Source organism: Sturnira hondurensis, unplaced genomic scaffold (genome assembly GCF_014824575.4).
Source record: "Sturnira hondurensis isolate 20B ecotype Veracruz unplaced genomic scaffold, ASM1482457v3 Scaffold0016617, whole genome shotgun sequence".
Lineage (NCBI taxonomy): Eukaryota > Metazoa > Chordata > Mammalia > Chiroptera > Phyllostomidae > Sturnira > Sturnira hondurensis.
In genome coordinates this window covers 4,413,922-4,426,834 of record NW_028089248.1, presented here as the reverse complement: position 1 = coordinate 4,426,834, position 12,913 = coordinate 4,413,922, and the positions used below count along the sequence as shown (strand labels likewise).

At 56.0% G+C, this 12,913-nt stretch overlaps 1 protein-coding gene and 1 long non-coding RNA gene across 3 annotated transcripts in view; one reads left to right on the top strand and one right to left on the bottom strand.

Annotated features, from left to right (window-relative positions):
• Positions 1-9,771, bottom strand: part of N4BP1 (NEDD4 binding protein 1) — a 32,839-nt gene extending 23,068 nt beyond the window's left edge. Inside the window, exon 1 of one of the 2 annotated variants that reach the window (XM_037066370.1) lies at positions 9,349-9,771. In XM_037066370.1, the coding sequence (XP_036922265.1) occupies positions 9,349-9,546 (198 nt within the window). In that variant the 5' untranslated portion in view covers positions 9,547-9,771. The remainder of the gene's footprint in view (positions 1-9,348) is intronic. The other variant, XM_037066369.1, reaches the window with a different exon arrangement.
• An 89-nt stretch (positions 9,772-9,860) lies between these two features.
• Positions 9,861-10,751, top strand: LOC119001145 (uncharacterized). The gene is made up of 2 exons (XR_005069493.1): positions 9,861-9,987; positions 10,530-10,751. It is a non-coding gene; the product is annotated as an uncharacterized LOC119001145 (long non-coding RNA).
• Positions 10,752-12,913: the final 2,162 nt, after the last annotated feature.

Here is a 12,913-nt window from a genome sequence, read left to right as displayed (position 1 = left end):
GTGTATTATTTAACTATTTCAGTACTGCTGGACCAAACAGCTGAAAACAGCTCTGCCTGGTGTGGCTCGGTGGACTGAGTGCCAGCTTGTGAACCAAAGGGTCACCGGTTCGATTCCCAGTCAGGACACATGCCTGGGTTGTGGGCCGGGTCCCTGGTTGGGGGCGTGCGAGAGGCAGCCAGCTGAGAGGCAGCCAGCTGATGCACCTTTCACACGTCGATGTTCTCTCCCGCTCTCCTCTCTCTCTAAACAAACAGCAACAGTCACTGCCCCCGGGAAGTTGGGGAGCAGCCTAGGGGACGGCCGTTCTCGAGTGCAGAAAACCTCAGAGCGACTGAAGTCTGTGACTGGCCATGCACGTACATGCGTTTGGCTCTCTCTTGACTTCTTAGTTTGCAATACAAACCAGGAAGGTGGGTGCGTCCCCAACTCGTCAGCAGTGGTGTTGGCCCTTTTAGGTTGACCCGATCTGAGATCAGGAACTCTGGCAGCTATGACATACTGAGTGAGTCACCTTGCAAACAATTATTTTTTATTATTTCTGTTACTTTTCCACATCAGTTTCATCAGGAACATTTTGCAGGAAGAGCTGTCCCCAAACAGTTACACCTGTAACCAACTGCCTGTATGATTGGGGATGTTCTGAGGCCTGTGCGATGGGGAGGAAAGGTAACACTGAAGTGGACGCTGAGGCAGAGAGGCGACTGGGAAGATCAGTGAGAAACCCCAACTCTGATTTCTTAAAGTAACTTTATTTTATTACATAGTTTTAGGTTCGTGGCAAAGTTGAGCAGAAAGTACAGACTTCCCACAGGTAATTCTTAAAATGATAATCACAAAAGTCCCTATTTTTTATCAACTTAAGTCAATTTCACACATTGGAGCTTATGGAAAACACGCTCCAAAACTGCCACCTGATCTGTTACTCACAAACAAGTCCATTCACGCTCCCAAGTTTCCACAAGCCTCTCCCAGAAAGTGGCGGTCTGGGGTCACTGTGCAGATCACTGCCTCTCTGAGAACGTCCAGTCAAGGCTGGGCCTCAGTGTGCGAGCACCAGGGGGCTGGCGGGGCCGTGCGATGACGGTACCCCCACTGCTGGGACGACCGCCGCCCAGTCCACTGCCCCGTCTGGAGGAAGAGCTGCGCGGACAGCCTGCTGCAGCTGTGTGCACACAGAGCTGAGTGCACGTGCGCGTGCCCCAAGAGAAACAAGTCATCGTCCCTTGAGAATTACGAAGTAGCAGCAGGTGACTTGTACACTCAAGAGCAGAGTGAGCACACAGCACACAGCACTGTGACGTGCTAGGAGAGCTCTGGCCGCTGGCTGTGCCGAGAAGAAAGACTCTGTGGGCCCGACAGCCATTATTTGCATTTGGCTGTGTTGGCATCTCAACATTTGAATGCCAGGCAAACACTGTCTCCCCACCCTGCAGTACGTACATTCTGTTTTACATCACTCAGGGTTTGCAGGGAAAAGGAGGGGCATGTAACATACACATAACTTCCCTCGCATGTGGCCAAATGAACTCCTGTCAGTCTACCTTCTACTCCAGCCCTAGCTGCTCTCGGCTCTCATACCACCTCGGGAACCCACAAGGGCACGGCTACCACCGGGAAGGGTCGAAGTGGCCATTAGAGAGCCTGCGGGTTCGACCTGGGGCAGGTTCCCCTGGCGTCTGTCTCGGGGGAGAGGGTGGGCATTCTCTGCCCAAAACGCCGCCGGTGCCACTGCTGGGAGACCCCGAGTCCATCAACAAAGGCCTCCCAAATGGGTGTCCCAGAAGAATTAGAAGTCTGGCGACACCAGCGGGCATCCAGTCCAGTGACAATGATGTGGGTGACACTGAGAGAGAAAGTGGCTGAAAAGACCCCAAAAGGGTTTGCGTTCCATTTTAGTTACCTGCACACAATTAAGAAAAATTGTTAAACACTTCTACATAGGGAAAAGGACGGCCTTTCCACGGAGAGGCACGGTCCTGGGCCCGCCTGGGCGGTCTCATTCCCTGGGAAACTGGCCTCGGACCCACTGGGCCTGCAGATGAGCCCCGGACGGCGCCCGAGGCTGCCGTTTCACTGCGGGTGAGACGCCGCCACCGTGCACCCGACCTGGCGGTCTGGTCTACTGTTCTTCCCTTGCTGCTGCAAACCCACAGACCCTCGAACGCGCTCTGAACCCGCGTTTCTGCGTTCCTGAAGGTTCTCTCGTCCCTGAGTTACCCAGCTGTTTGAGAGTGTGTTTATAACCCTAAAAAATACGTATTTGCACTTGGACAGTTTCATAGGAGCCGCGGAGACGTCCCAGGGCCTCACCAGCGTGGGCTGTTGAACTAGGCTCCCGTGAAGGGCAGCGTGGCGGCATGTGGGCCGAGCACGGCGCCTTCCGGAGCCCAGAGTGAGTCTGCAGAGAGAGAACGGGCGAACGCCGCTTCCCTGTGCCCTTTCCTCCCCACTTTGTCCTGCTTTAGGGCCATCGTCCCCTTCCACACCGGCTCAGGGACCAGTGAGCACGGACGGCCAGGTGGGTCTCAGCTGTACCCTGTCCACACGAACCCAATCTTCAGGGTTTTGGTTTTGTGGTCTGACTGGGCAGTGATCTGCCCAGTGGATAACAGGGATTTATTTCTACTAAAGGGAAAACCTGCTGTTAGTCTTTTCTGCTTGTGGAAGAGCGTGGCTCAGGACCACCCAAAGAAGCCTTTCACAGCCCCGTGAAGTCGGGACAAGCTTTGTGATCTGGGACTACATTGGACCTGTGGCTAAGGAGGTGGGGAACAAAACTGAAAGTTCTCTGCATGTTTGTAAGAAAAGCCCTTATTTCTTATGGCATGAATGTGAAATGCAGTCCCACCTCAAGGATGTTAATAAATTGGATTACAGTGTCTCTTAAAGAACCTCCGTTCTAACTGGTGTGTACAGAAAACAAGCTTTTACATAAATCTACACTCCTAGAGTTCCTAGAAAACAAAGAAGCTAAACATCTAATACTTACAATGTTTTAGCACTTCAAGGATCCCCCAAGCCCCCAAGGGTCACAGAAACTGATACTTTGAAAGCATTTTTTTGCTTAAGAATAAATTCATATAACAAAAATAATCCTTAGAATAACCCATGTGATTTGAAAAATTTAATGCTAATTGTCATTTATTTTTTAAAAGATTTTATTTATTCATTTTTAGAGAGCGAGGAAGAGAAGAAGAAACAGGGAGAGAGAAACATCCATGTGTGGTTGCCTCTTGTGTGTCCCCCAATGGGGACCTGGCCCACAACCCAGGCCTGTGCCCTGACTGGGAATCGAACCAGTGACCCTTTGCTTCACAGCCCAGGGCTCAATCCACTGAGCCATGCCAACCAGGTTAATGTTAACTTTAAAGTAGATGTCCTTTTCATGATTTTATTAGCCTCTGTATTGTAACAAAGTAATAACTTCAATTATTCATTTTTAAAACATCAGGGTTAACAACGAAACTCCTGCGAACTGAGTGTGCAGGTTCCGGAACGCCTGGACAGACCCAGGTGACTGGCAGACAGGGAGCGCCCACCCACAGGGGCTGCGAGCCCGGCGACCCCCACGGAAAAGTTGGAGGTGAGCTCCGCAGCGCGTGCACATCCATCAGCTAATGTGAAGTGCAGATTCTGTCGGCACCGAGGCGGAGCAAAACCTTGAAGTTGGAAGGAGCCTCTTAAAGTAACAACGAAAAGAAATAACTCAGTGTCTGTAAACAAAAGGATTTCCTGGTTTCCATATGACACAGTACTTTTCATGAAAGTTTTTTAATTAATTACATAAGGACCCCCGCAATTTCGTTGTTGAAGTGCAAGCCCGCTAACGTCGTGCAGCCCCAGTGCTGCGGCGCGAAGGCGGCACAGAAGCGCTGCCCCCGATCTAACCAAGGCCGCGCAGCGCTGGCTGGTGAGCAGGGAGGAGGAAGCCTGCCGCGAGAGCGATCGCTTTCACCCCAGCGTCCCCAGTGCGAGGACCCCCATGTTACCACTCTGGTGTAACCCCAAAATATCAACCATAAAAAGAGACTGAACAAACCACTGTTTCTTAAGAAGATGATTTTCACAGCCACGGTGAGTTAAAAAAATGTTTTTCATTCTTGGAAATGCAAAAAGGCCACCGACGTTCTTTCTGGTAAAATCAAAACAAACCTCCATGTCACCACCCAGTGTTACATCTGTGAGTTATTTCCTCCACGCACAAGCCTACTGTTCCAGAACTCATTCATGAAACCAGTACCACCTCTCAAAAAAGACTAAAAAACAATTTAAACGAAACGAAAAGGACAGATGCCTTGGCTGGTGTGCCTCAGTGGACTGAGTGCCAGCCTGCAAACCCAAGGGTGGCGAGTTTGGTTCCCCATCAGGGCACATGCCTGGGTCGTGGGCCAGGTCCCCAGTAGGGGGCAGGCAAGAGGCAACCAATCGATGTATCTCACACACTGATGTTTCTCTCCTCTCTCCTTCCTTTCCCCTCTAAAAGTTAATAACAACTTTAAAAAAAAAAGGACAGATAGGAAAGAACCCAGGTAACCCAGCTCTCCTAACCGAGAAGGAAACAGGACCCCCTGAAGTCACAGTGGAACAGGCTGCTTCTACCAGAACTGCGTGTCTTTCTCCTGCTCTGCATGGACAGAAGTCAGAAATCAGGCAGGAAAAGGGCAACCACCAGCCCTCCCCAATGCCCTCTCCGCCCCCCTCTCTGCTGCACAAATGAAAGAAAATCGCCGGTGCACTCTCATTTCAGAGCCCGAGGAGGCCGCTCAGTCCTCTCCCCACAAGTTCTCCAGACTAGAGTTGCTGGCAGGCAATGGCTACGCCTCACGGCTCGAGGTCACACCCCAAACAGCCGTGGGTGGGTAGGCAGCAGCGGTGGCCCACAAACTCAGCACCCTGAAGTTCATGGACACCCTGTACATGGAAGAGCCACGCCATTCACTTCCAATTCCTTTTCTTTTGTTTGTCAACCTCCCAGACAGGATCCTGGCTCACCAACTCACCAGCGACCCGCAAGGGGCGGGGCAGGCTCGCCTGGCACAGCCACCTCCTCCATGGTCTCCCGCCAACGCAGGGAAAGGAAGCCTGGTCCCTCCCACCAGACCCACGAGGCCCCGCCCCCTGGGGCTCAGAACCAGCCTCAAGATTCCTCCACAGCTACTAGCCCGAGAATTCCCCTGCACTGATGGAACCTGTCCTCTAGCTGCAGGGCTCTGGAGTCTCACGGAGACCCAGCCTAAGGTCTGGTCTCTGTCCACGCGTGATTACATCCCTCCTGCCTGGACCTGCCTCCTCAGCAGACCAGCCCCTCCAGCGGTCAGTTCCCTGAAACCAGAGGTAAGTCTTGGTGTTCTGGGACTGTCCTGGCTCCGATGAGGCTGACCCTCAGAGGCAGTCCCTGGGCCCCAGGGTGCCCTGCTGAAGGGCTTCCAGAGTGGGTGGCTTCCACTCTGGGTGTGGGGGCAACTGGCCCCCACTGGAGAGTTTCTGGATCAAGTCATGCTGCTGAGCCTCCCTCAGCCCTTCCTTTGGTTCCCAGATCCCTTTATGTTCTTCTCCAGGGTCCTTCCAACAGCTCCTCCACATCTGTCCCGATCTGGTCCCCATCTCCAAGCTCGCACCTTCCTGCTCCAGGCGAGAGCAGGCATCTCTCTCCAGAGACAGTAACTGGGACAGGCCACTGGGCCTCCAGCTACCCTCCTGCCCCAATGAAACAGAGAGCACCCCTCCCTTGTCCCGTCTCCCAGTGGCTCACGTGGAGGGCCTAAAGGGCCGTCTGACAGCCAAATCTGGTCCACTGGCACACTCTGCTTAGCACTCATGGTCCAGGACCTTTTTTTGGGGAGGGGGTATGTATACTTTAAAAGGTACATTATTAATGCAAAACTTTTATGGAGATACAATTCATTCATAGCATGCAAAACATAAACTGGCTGCCTCGTGAAGAGATCGGACACCACTGGGCCCACACTGCGTGCACAGGCTGGCACCAAGCACGGCCCTGCCCTCTCCCACAGGGCATGGGCACCTTGGCTCCCCCTGGTCCCGCCAGCCACTGCCCCCCACAGTCCCCAGCCTCGTCCCAGGTGGCACCTGAAGGGTGGCCCCTGGATCTAGAGGAAGAGCTCTACCTCTGCTCACTGCCCAGGGCTAAGCTCTCTCCAGCCTCCTCCCTCGCACCACTGCCTGGTGCTATGGGTCCCTGCCACCCGGCTCTGCATCTTCCCCCCTCTCTGAATGAGGCAGCATCTAGGAAGCAGACTTCCACTTCCTCTCTGAAACTCACCCACAAACTCCTTTGTTTCCCTGTCTGCCACTAGCCCCCACCCCCTGGGCCAGTGGGCGATGCCCTCTTTGGGTTTCTCTCCACTCCCAGACACTGTGCCCCTGCCCCTCACAGTCACACTGCATCACTGTGAATGTGGCTGGATAGTCCCCCCAAGTCACAGCCTCACAGACCAGCTGGGCCCAGAGACAGGAGGCTCTGGTGGCCTCACTCTTGCTCCTACAGCCCTTCCTTGCCTCTTCCTGGCTGGCCGGCCTGGACACCCCCATGCCCCGGCCCTCGCCGCTCCTGTTTCCAACGATGGAGAGACTCTGCACGGCTCTTCCCTCCGGAGAGCGCTCACTCGCCTGGGAGCACCCAGCAGCCCCGCCTTCCCCCAGTACGGGGGGGGGGGGGGGGGGGGTCCCTTATGGATCTCCAGTCCACACAGCCTCACTCACTATGTGCTCCAAGGACCACAGCGTGCTGTTTGTTTCCAAGCCTCTGCCCTCTGCCCTGTAAGCCTGGGTTCCTTGAGGTCAAGAGCCAGTGGTCAGGGCACTTCTTGGCACATTTTCTCTCAACGTCAGCTCCCCGGCCCCACCAAGCTACAGGCCACTGAGGTGCCCACCACCATCCTTCCTGGTACCACCGCTTAAAACCTCTGCCTCGATTCCCACAAATAAATCCCAGGGAAATCCCGTCACCCCACTCCTGGGGGGCTCTAACCTGGAACAGTGTCCTTCCTGGGCTGGGACTTTCAGACAAACCCTCCTGGTCAGGACCCTTGCTGACTTCCTACTGGACATGGCCCTGGCTGCGGCCGGCCTCGGGCCCCGGATGGCGCCATACAGCCTCTCCAAGGTGCTTCTTGGGAAACCACCTCCACCTGGGAATGTTCCAGGCCCCTCAAGCCCAGCTCAAGTGCTGCTTCCTCCAACAAATGTCCCCTCTGACCACAGTGGCCACTCAGGGAGCCCGGGCCTCTGTCACTTCCCAGGACAGCTTCGCTTTCTACCCCACTGCCCTCTCCAATCCACACAGCCTCACTAACTATGGCTTCACTCGCTCCTCTAGCCTTTGATAAGAGGCAGTGAGTTCACGGTTGGAAAGCAAGAAAACAGAGTAAACCGCCCAACGGGACCCCGACAGTGGTGCACATCTGAGTCACACTCAGCCAAGCAGCGAGTTCACTGGGCTTGTCTCTAACCCCCTCCTCCAAGCCTCCTCCATGGCATATTTCAGATGTCAAAGTCTGCTTTGTTGTTCTGAATTTTAAGAGTGAAGTTAATGGTGTTCTCTTCCTCAAAAGAATGTAAAACAAGTTCCAAAACGAATTAACAAAAAGCCCTCGAGTGTGGTATTCAAGGCTTACTCGAGTCTCAAGGGGAAAAACAGGAATTTGTCACAAGTGGGGAGGGCTGGACTGTGAGTAACGTGCCAGAGATAGCGGGGCAGGTGACACGCACTCCAAGGTACTGCCGACACACCTTTTCCAATTAGCTCACGCTAAACGTGGGGCAGGGACCCGCCGTGGGGAGGGTCAGGCGAGACAGACAGCGATTTTTTATGTAGGACAAAAAAAGCACTTTCCGTGCACGGGGTGATCCCGAGTGAGGGGGAACTGGGAGCAGGCAGAGCGCACAGACGAAGCCAGGCGGTCAGCAGCACTAACCGGACTACGGAGAACCTAGGTGGGGGCGGGCCAACGCCCCCTTCGGTAAACCGGGGAGGAGTTTCTAATGAAAAGAGGCAACAGGAGGCCCCAGGGAAGGGAGTGGCTTTTCGAGGATTAGTCCAAGTGGTACCAAGTGGTACCAAGTGGTACCGCGTGAGGGAGGAGAGAGTGAAGGGGGGCGGGGCGCACACCCAGCATGCAGGCCCCACTGGCAGAGAAGGTAGTGGAAAGGGGGAGCAGTTAATGCCCTGAGGATCAATCGGAGGACGCCAGGCCAGCCTGTCGCCCCCGAGGACAGGGAAGGAATCGGAGCAGCTGTCCAAAGCAGACAAACGGCTTAAAAAATTGGGAACAGGAGAGCACACCTGACCCAACACCGACACGCTTTTTGGCGGAGCTGTGGGGAACAGCCTCACAGCTCAGTGTCCTGTCTCCTGTGCACGCGCTGAAAACAAGCCTCCAGACAGCAGCTACGGCTGGAGTCTCTCAGGGCACCCCGACATTCCTTCCTGAAGCAAGACAACACCGAAGGAGGCCCCCCGCCCCGCTCCCCCAGGGCTCATTTTGGGAGCCAGAGCTCTGGAAACACCTGGCTGCTACACCTGCTCTCTGGGAAAACCTGGAGAAACTAGGGTACCGGGGTCTAGGGGGCCTCAGGTGGGGGGCGCTCTTGCTGTTTTCTGGTTTGGGGAAGGAGGGGGAGGGAGTAAGCTGAAGGTCCCCGGGATGTATCAGATAAAATGCTGATCTAGAGAGAAGGTGAGTCACCTCCTCAAAAGTTTCGGTTTCCCCAGCTGTGAATGTAAAGAGAGAGGAGAGACGACAGCAAAATCTAGCCCACCGCACAGAGGTCTGCATTAGCTACTCCTGAGTATGGAGCGCAACGTCAGATATGCCATAACCACGAACAAAGACGTGACCTGCACATAATAGAGAAACGACGCTCTTTTCAACACTATTATTAAACATCCCATCTCTTCTGGACAGTCCTGGAGTCAGATTCCCAAAGGAACTGAAGCCCCCTAAAGGCTCCGCACTCCTGGAGCTGAGGCCCGGGCCCAGCTACCAGCCCTGCGCACCACCGCCAGGCGGGATGCTAACAACAGGAGACATTCGCAACGCGCTCGCTCCGGGCGGACCTCGGTGCTGTGCTCTGGCGGACAGTCCGCCAAGGTGCTTCCGCCAGTGCCCCTCTTACAAACGGGGAAACTGAGACGCCCCGGGATTAAACCGCTAGCCCGGGGTCACGTGGCTCGAGAGCGGCGCACGCAGGTCCGCGGGCTCTGGGGGCTGTGCTTTCCCCACCGCGCGCGGGGAGGAGCGGAAGAGGGTGGGGGCGACCCGGGACCCGGGCCGCGCGGAGGCCGCGGGCCGAGCGGGAGGGGGCGGCAGCGGTGGGACTCACCTTCGCGCTGTGCACGGCCTCCTGCGCCCCGCGGAGCTGCAGCCAGATGCGCGCGGGCAGCGGCTCCTCGTCCCCGAGCGCGCCCAGCACCGCCAGGCTCACGCCGAACAGGTCTTCGATGCGGCCGCGGCTCTGCTCCAGCAGCGCCGCCTTCTCGGCGGGCGCCGTGAACTCATCCAACACCCGCCGGTCCGCCATGGCGGGCGCGGCCTCCCGCGGCGGCGCCGGGGGCCGGCGGCGGCGACGCCCCCTCAGCGTGCGGCCGCTGGCCCCGAGCCCGTCAGGAGGCGTCCGCCTCGCCCCCGCCCGCCCGCAGGCCCCGCTACACCATCCCGCCTCGGCCGCCGCGGCTCGGCAACTGCGGGCAGGGAAGCCCTCCGCCCCTTCGTCGCCGTCGCCGTCGCCGCCGCCGCGGGCCGGGCCCCGCCGCCGCGCATGCGCCCCGCCCGCTGCCGTCATTGGGGCCCGCCGCCCACTAGGGGCGGGGCCGGGGCGGAGGCGACGAAAGGCGACGTCACGCGCCGTTGCCATGTTTGTTGAGGGCAAGGCGTCGGCTCGGGAGAGGGGTGTGGGCGGCCTTCCGTGGTGAGGCGCGGCTCTTCCGGGCGGCCGGGTGGCTGGTGGTTTCTGATGTCACAGGTGGGAACCCGGCGCTCAGAGCCGGGGGGCGGGGCGGCCCAGCGCCACGCGAGGGGTTTGGTGGCCTTCTCACGGCTTGAGCTCGCCCCCGGGGCCCTGGGGGCTGCGTGATCCGCCTTCTCGTTCATCGATAGGCGGGTGGTTCTGACAGCGGGGTCAGGCAGGCGGGAGCAGGGCAGGAATGACGGGCCAGGAACAGAATGTCGCCAGGGCGGAAAGTCCCTGGTGTCTAGCAATGGGCAAAACTGGACAGCAAGTGTTAGAGGCTAGGATCTCACCCCCAGGGCGACTTTTCCTCCCGTAGACTGTCGCAACTCCTGTGGCTTACACCCCCTCCAGGGAGGAACAGGGGGCGGGGAACAGCCACCTACGACCCCCACACCAGCCTTGGCAGGACCCCTCCCTTTCCGCCTTCAGCCTTCGGGACAGTAGCTTCCGATCAGCATCACGTAATCTTAGATGCAGGGCTTCCGGTCTGCTGACCACAGCGACGGAGTTGTGGTCGGACTAGAGATAACATCTCGGCCGCGGTTGTGTTTCAGCTCCAGGCGCAGAAAAACTGCAAAACCAGACAAAACGACGCCATGGCTAATGCCAGGACCAGCTTCGACGACTAATGACCTCCCCGACGACGACCAATCCGCGGATGCCAGGGCCCTGAAAGGACACACCTGGAAAGCTGATGACTATTCTATTGAGAGTCTCCCCTAAAATCCCCACCTTTAAAATATAGATTTAAAGCCCTTAAGACAAGGGACATGGTTTTCTCTGTGTCTCTCTGGAGCACGCTGGCGCCTTCCCTCCGCCACAGCCCTGCCCCCTTCTTTTCTTAGGTGCGAATCCTTTGCTTTCTTTCTCTGTAGCTGCAAGGGCCCCTCTTTGGCCCCTGTAACTTGTTTCCTGAGTGCACGCAGCCCAGCGGGCTCACTCTTTCACTTCCGTGACTTTCTAAGTAAACTTCCACCAGACTCCTTGGCTCGGAATTCTCTCGAACCGAAGAACTGAGGTCTAACACATCGCCATCAAGGGTGCCTTCCATCCAAGCCTCTTGGTCTCCTTTCTCTCTTTCCCCCTGCCCATCTCCTTCTTTCTCTCTTTCTTTAAAGGTTTTTTTTGAGAGAGAGCGAGCGAGCGAGCGCGGGGAGAAGGAAAGGGAGAGAAACATCAGCGTGCAAGGGAAACATTGGTCAATTGCCTTTCACGTGCCCACAGCAGGGGGCGTGGCCCACAACCCAGGGATGTATACCCTGGTGCCCCTACTGGGAATCCAACCAGCCACCTTTCATTTCGCAGCACAGGCCAGTGCTTAAACACCCCCCCCCACACACACACACGAACCACACACACACACCAGTCAGGGCCCTCTTTCCCTCTTTATTGTTTCCTTTCCCTTTCCTCTTTTCCCTGTTCCCCACCCCCCCCCCCCACTAAAAATGGTAACAGGAAGGAAAAAAATGGGAATGATAAGTATGGAGAACTGAAAAACAAACAAATGATTAAGAAAAATTTGGGAAAACTATGTCTTCTGGGAGGGAAGGGGAGGATGTGCTATAGGAGAGGTTCCAAAACTGGGGTTAGGGACTCGTCCATGATTTTAACGTGGGACTTGGGCAGATGCACCCTCACCCCTCTGCAGGTCTGTTTTCCCGCCGTAAAATCAAGGGTGCACCGTGTTACTGCTTAAGAGTCTACGTCCGAGACTTAACATTCTTGGAGTCCATGAAACATTGTGGAGGACCAATGTCCTTTCTCTGGGCTGAATGTTGTAGATGCCACAGATAGTTGGGGGCCGGGGAATTCACCTCTCTGTGTCTTAATTCCTTATCTGGAATTAAGGATATCCGTTAACTTAAATTGCCATCAGGTAGGTTGAGGGACAATTCTGTTCTCGTTTTAACTAGCTCTGAAACGTGTGTGTCTGAACTTTCCCGTCCTGTGTCAGTGCCTGGATACACATCAGACCCCCAGGTAATCCTCCGGTCACCCCAGCGGGTCCAGGAAAAGAGTGTTCATGATTTGGACCGCCGGTCCTCTAGAGGGCCCTGGCCTCAGACTGACCCAGAAGCTAAAGTGCCGAATGGGTTCTGCTCCATTTACTGTCAGGACCCTCGGCTTGTCTCTCTTCTTTGGGACCCTCTGGGTATGGCCTAGTTGTGTCTCCAGTTGGTAAACTAGAAGACCTTTGAATGAATCTGTTTTTAAGACATTATTTGTGTTTAGAGAGAGGGCAAGGTAGGGAGAAAAACGTTGATGTGTGTGTGAGAGAGACATCTGTTGCTTCTTATGCATCCCCCCCTCAAATGGGGACCTGGCCCCAAACCCAGGCATCTGCCCTGACTGGGAATCGAACCAGCAGCCTTTGGTTTGCAGGCCGGTGCTCAGTCCACTGAGCCACACCAGCCAGGATGGCCCTTGAGCAAATCTTTATGTTTCTAGCTGAAGCCTGATTACGTCACTGAGTGACGTAACACTCAGTCAGCAATACCTGGCCACGGTAAGGTAAGTGATTGCTAAACACTAGCTATGATTATTGCTAAATTAGCAATATACTTAAGGCGCCAATACCACGGAAAAGCTGTGTGTGGATTATGCAACCACGCTGAACTCGCGGGCCCTCCGCCTGTGAAGACTGCGCGTGGAGGAGAGAGAGAGGATCAGAAAGTGGAGCCCTTGGAAATGCCAAGGGGGGTGGTGAGGGGTTACCCAAGGTAAAACCTCCCAGGGGTCAGGGCTGCTGGGGTTTTCCACAGGCCTCAGAAATCCGGGCAGGTGTGGTCCCCCGGTGCCCCACTGTGAGATGACTCAGCACGGGGAAGAGAGCCACTGGCCCCACAGCTTCCTGCCCCCCCTGGGCTTTTCCCTGGGCGGCCACACCACCTGCAGCCTCCCTCCCCCAGGCAGGCCACCTGGGACTCACTGGGATGGT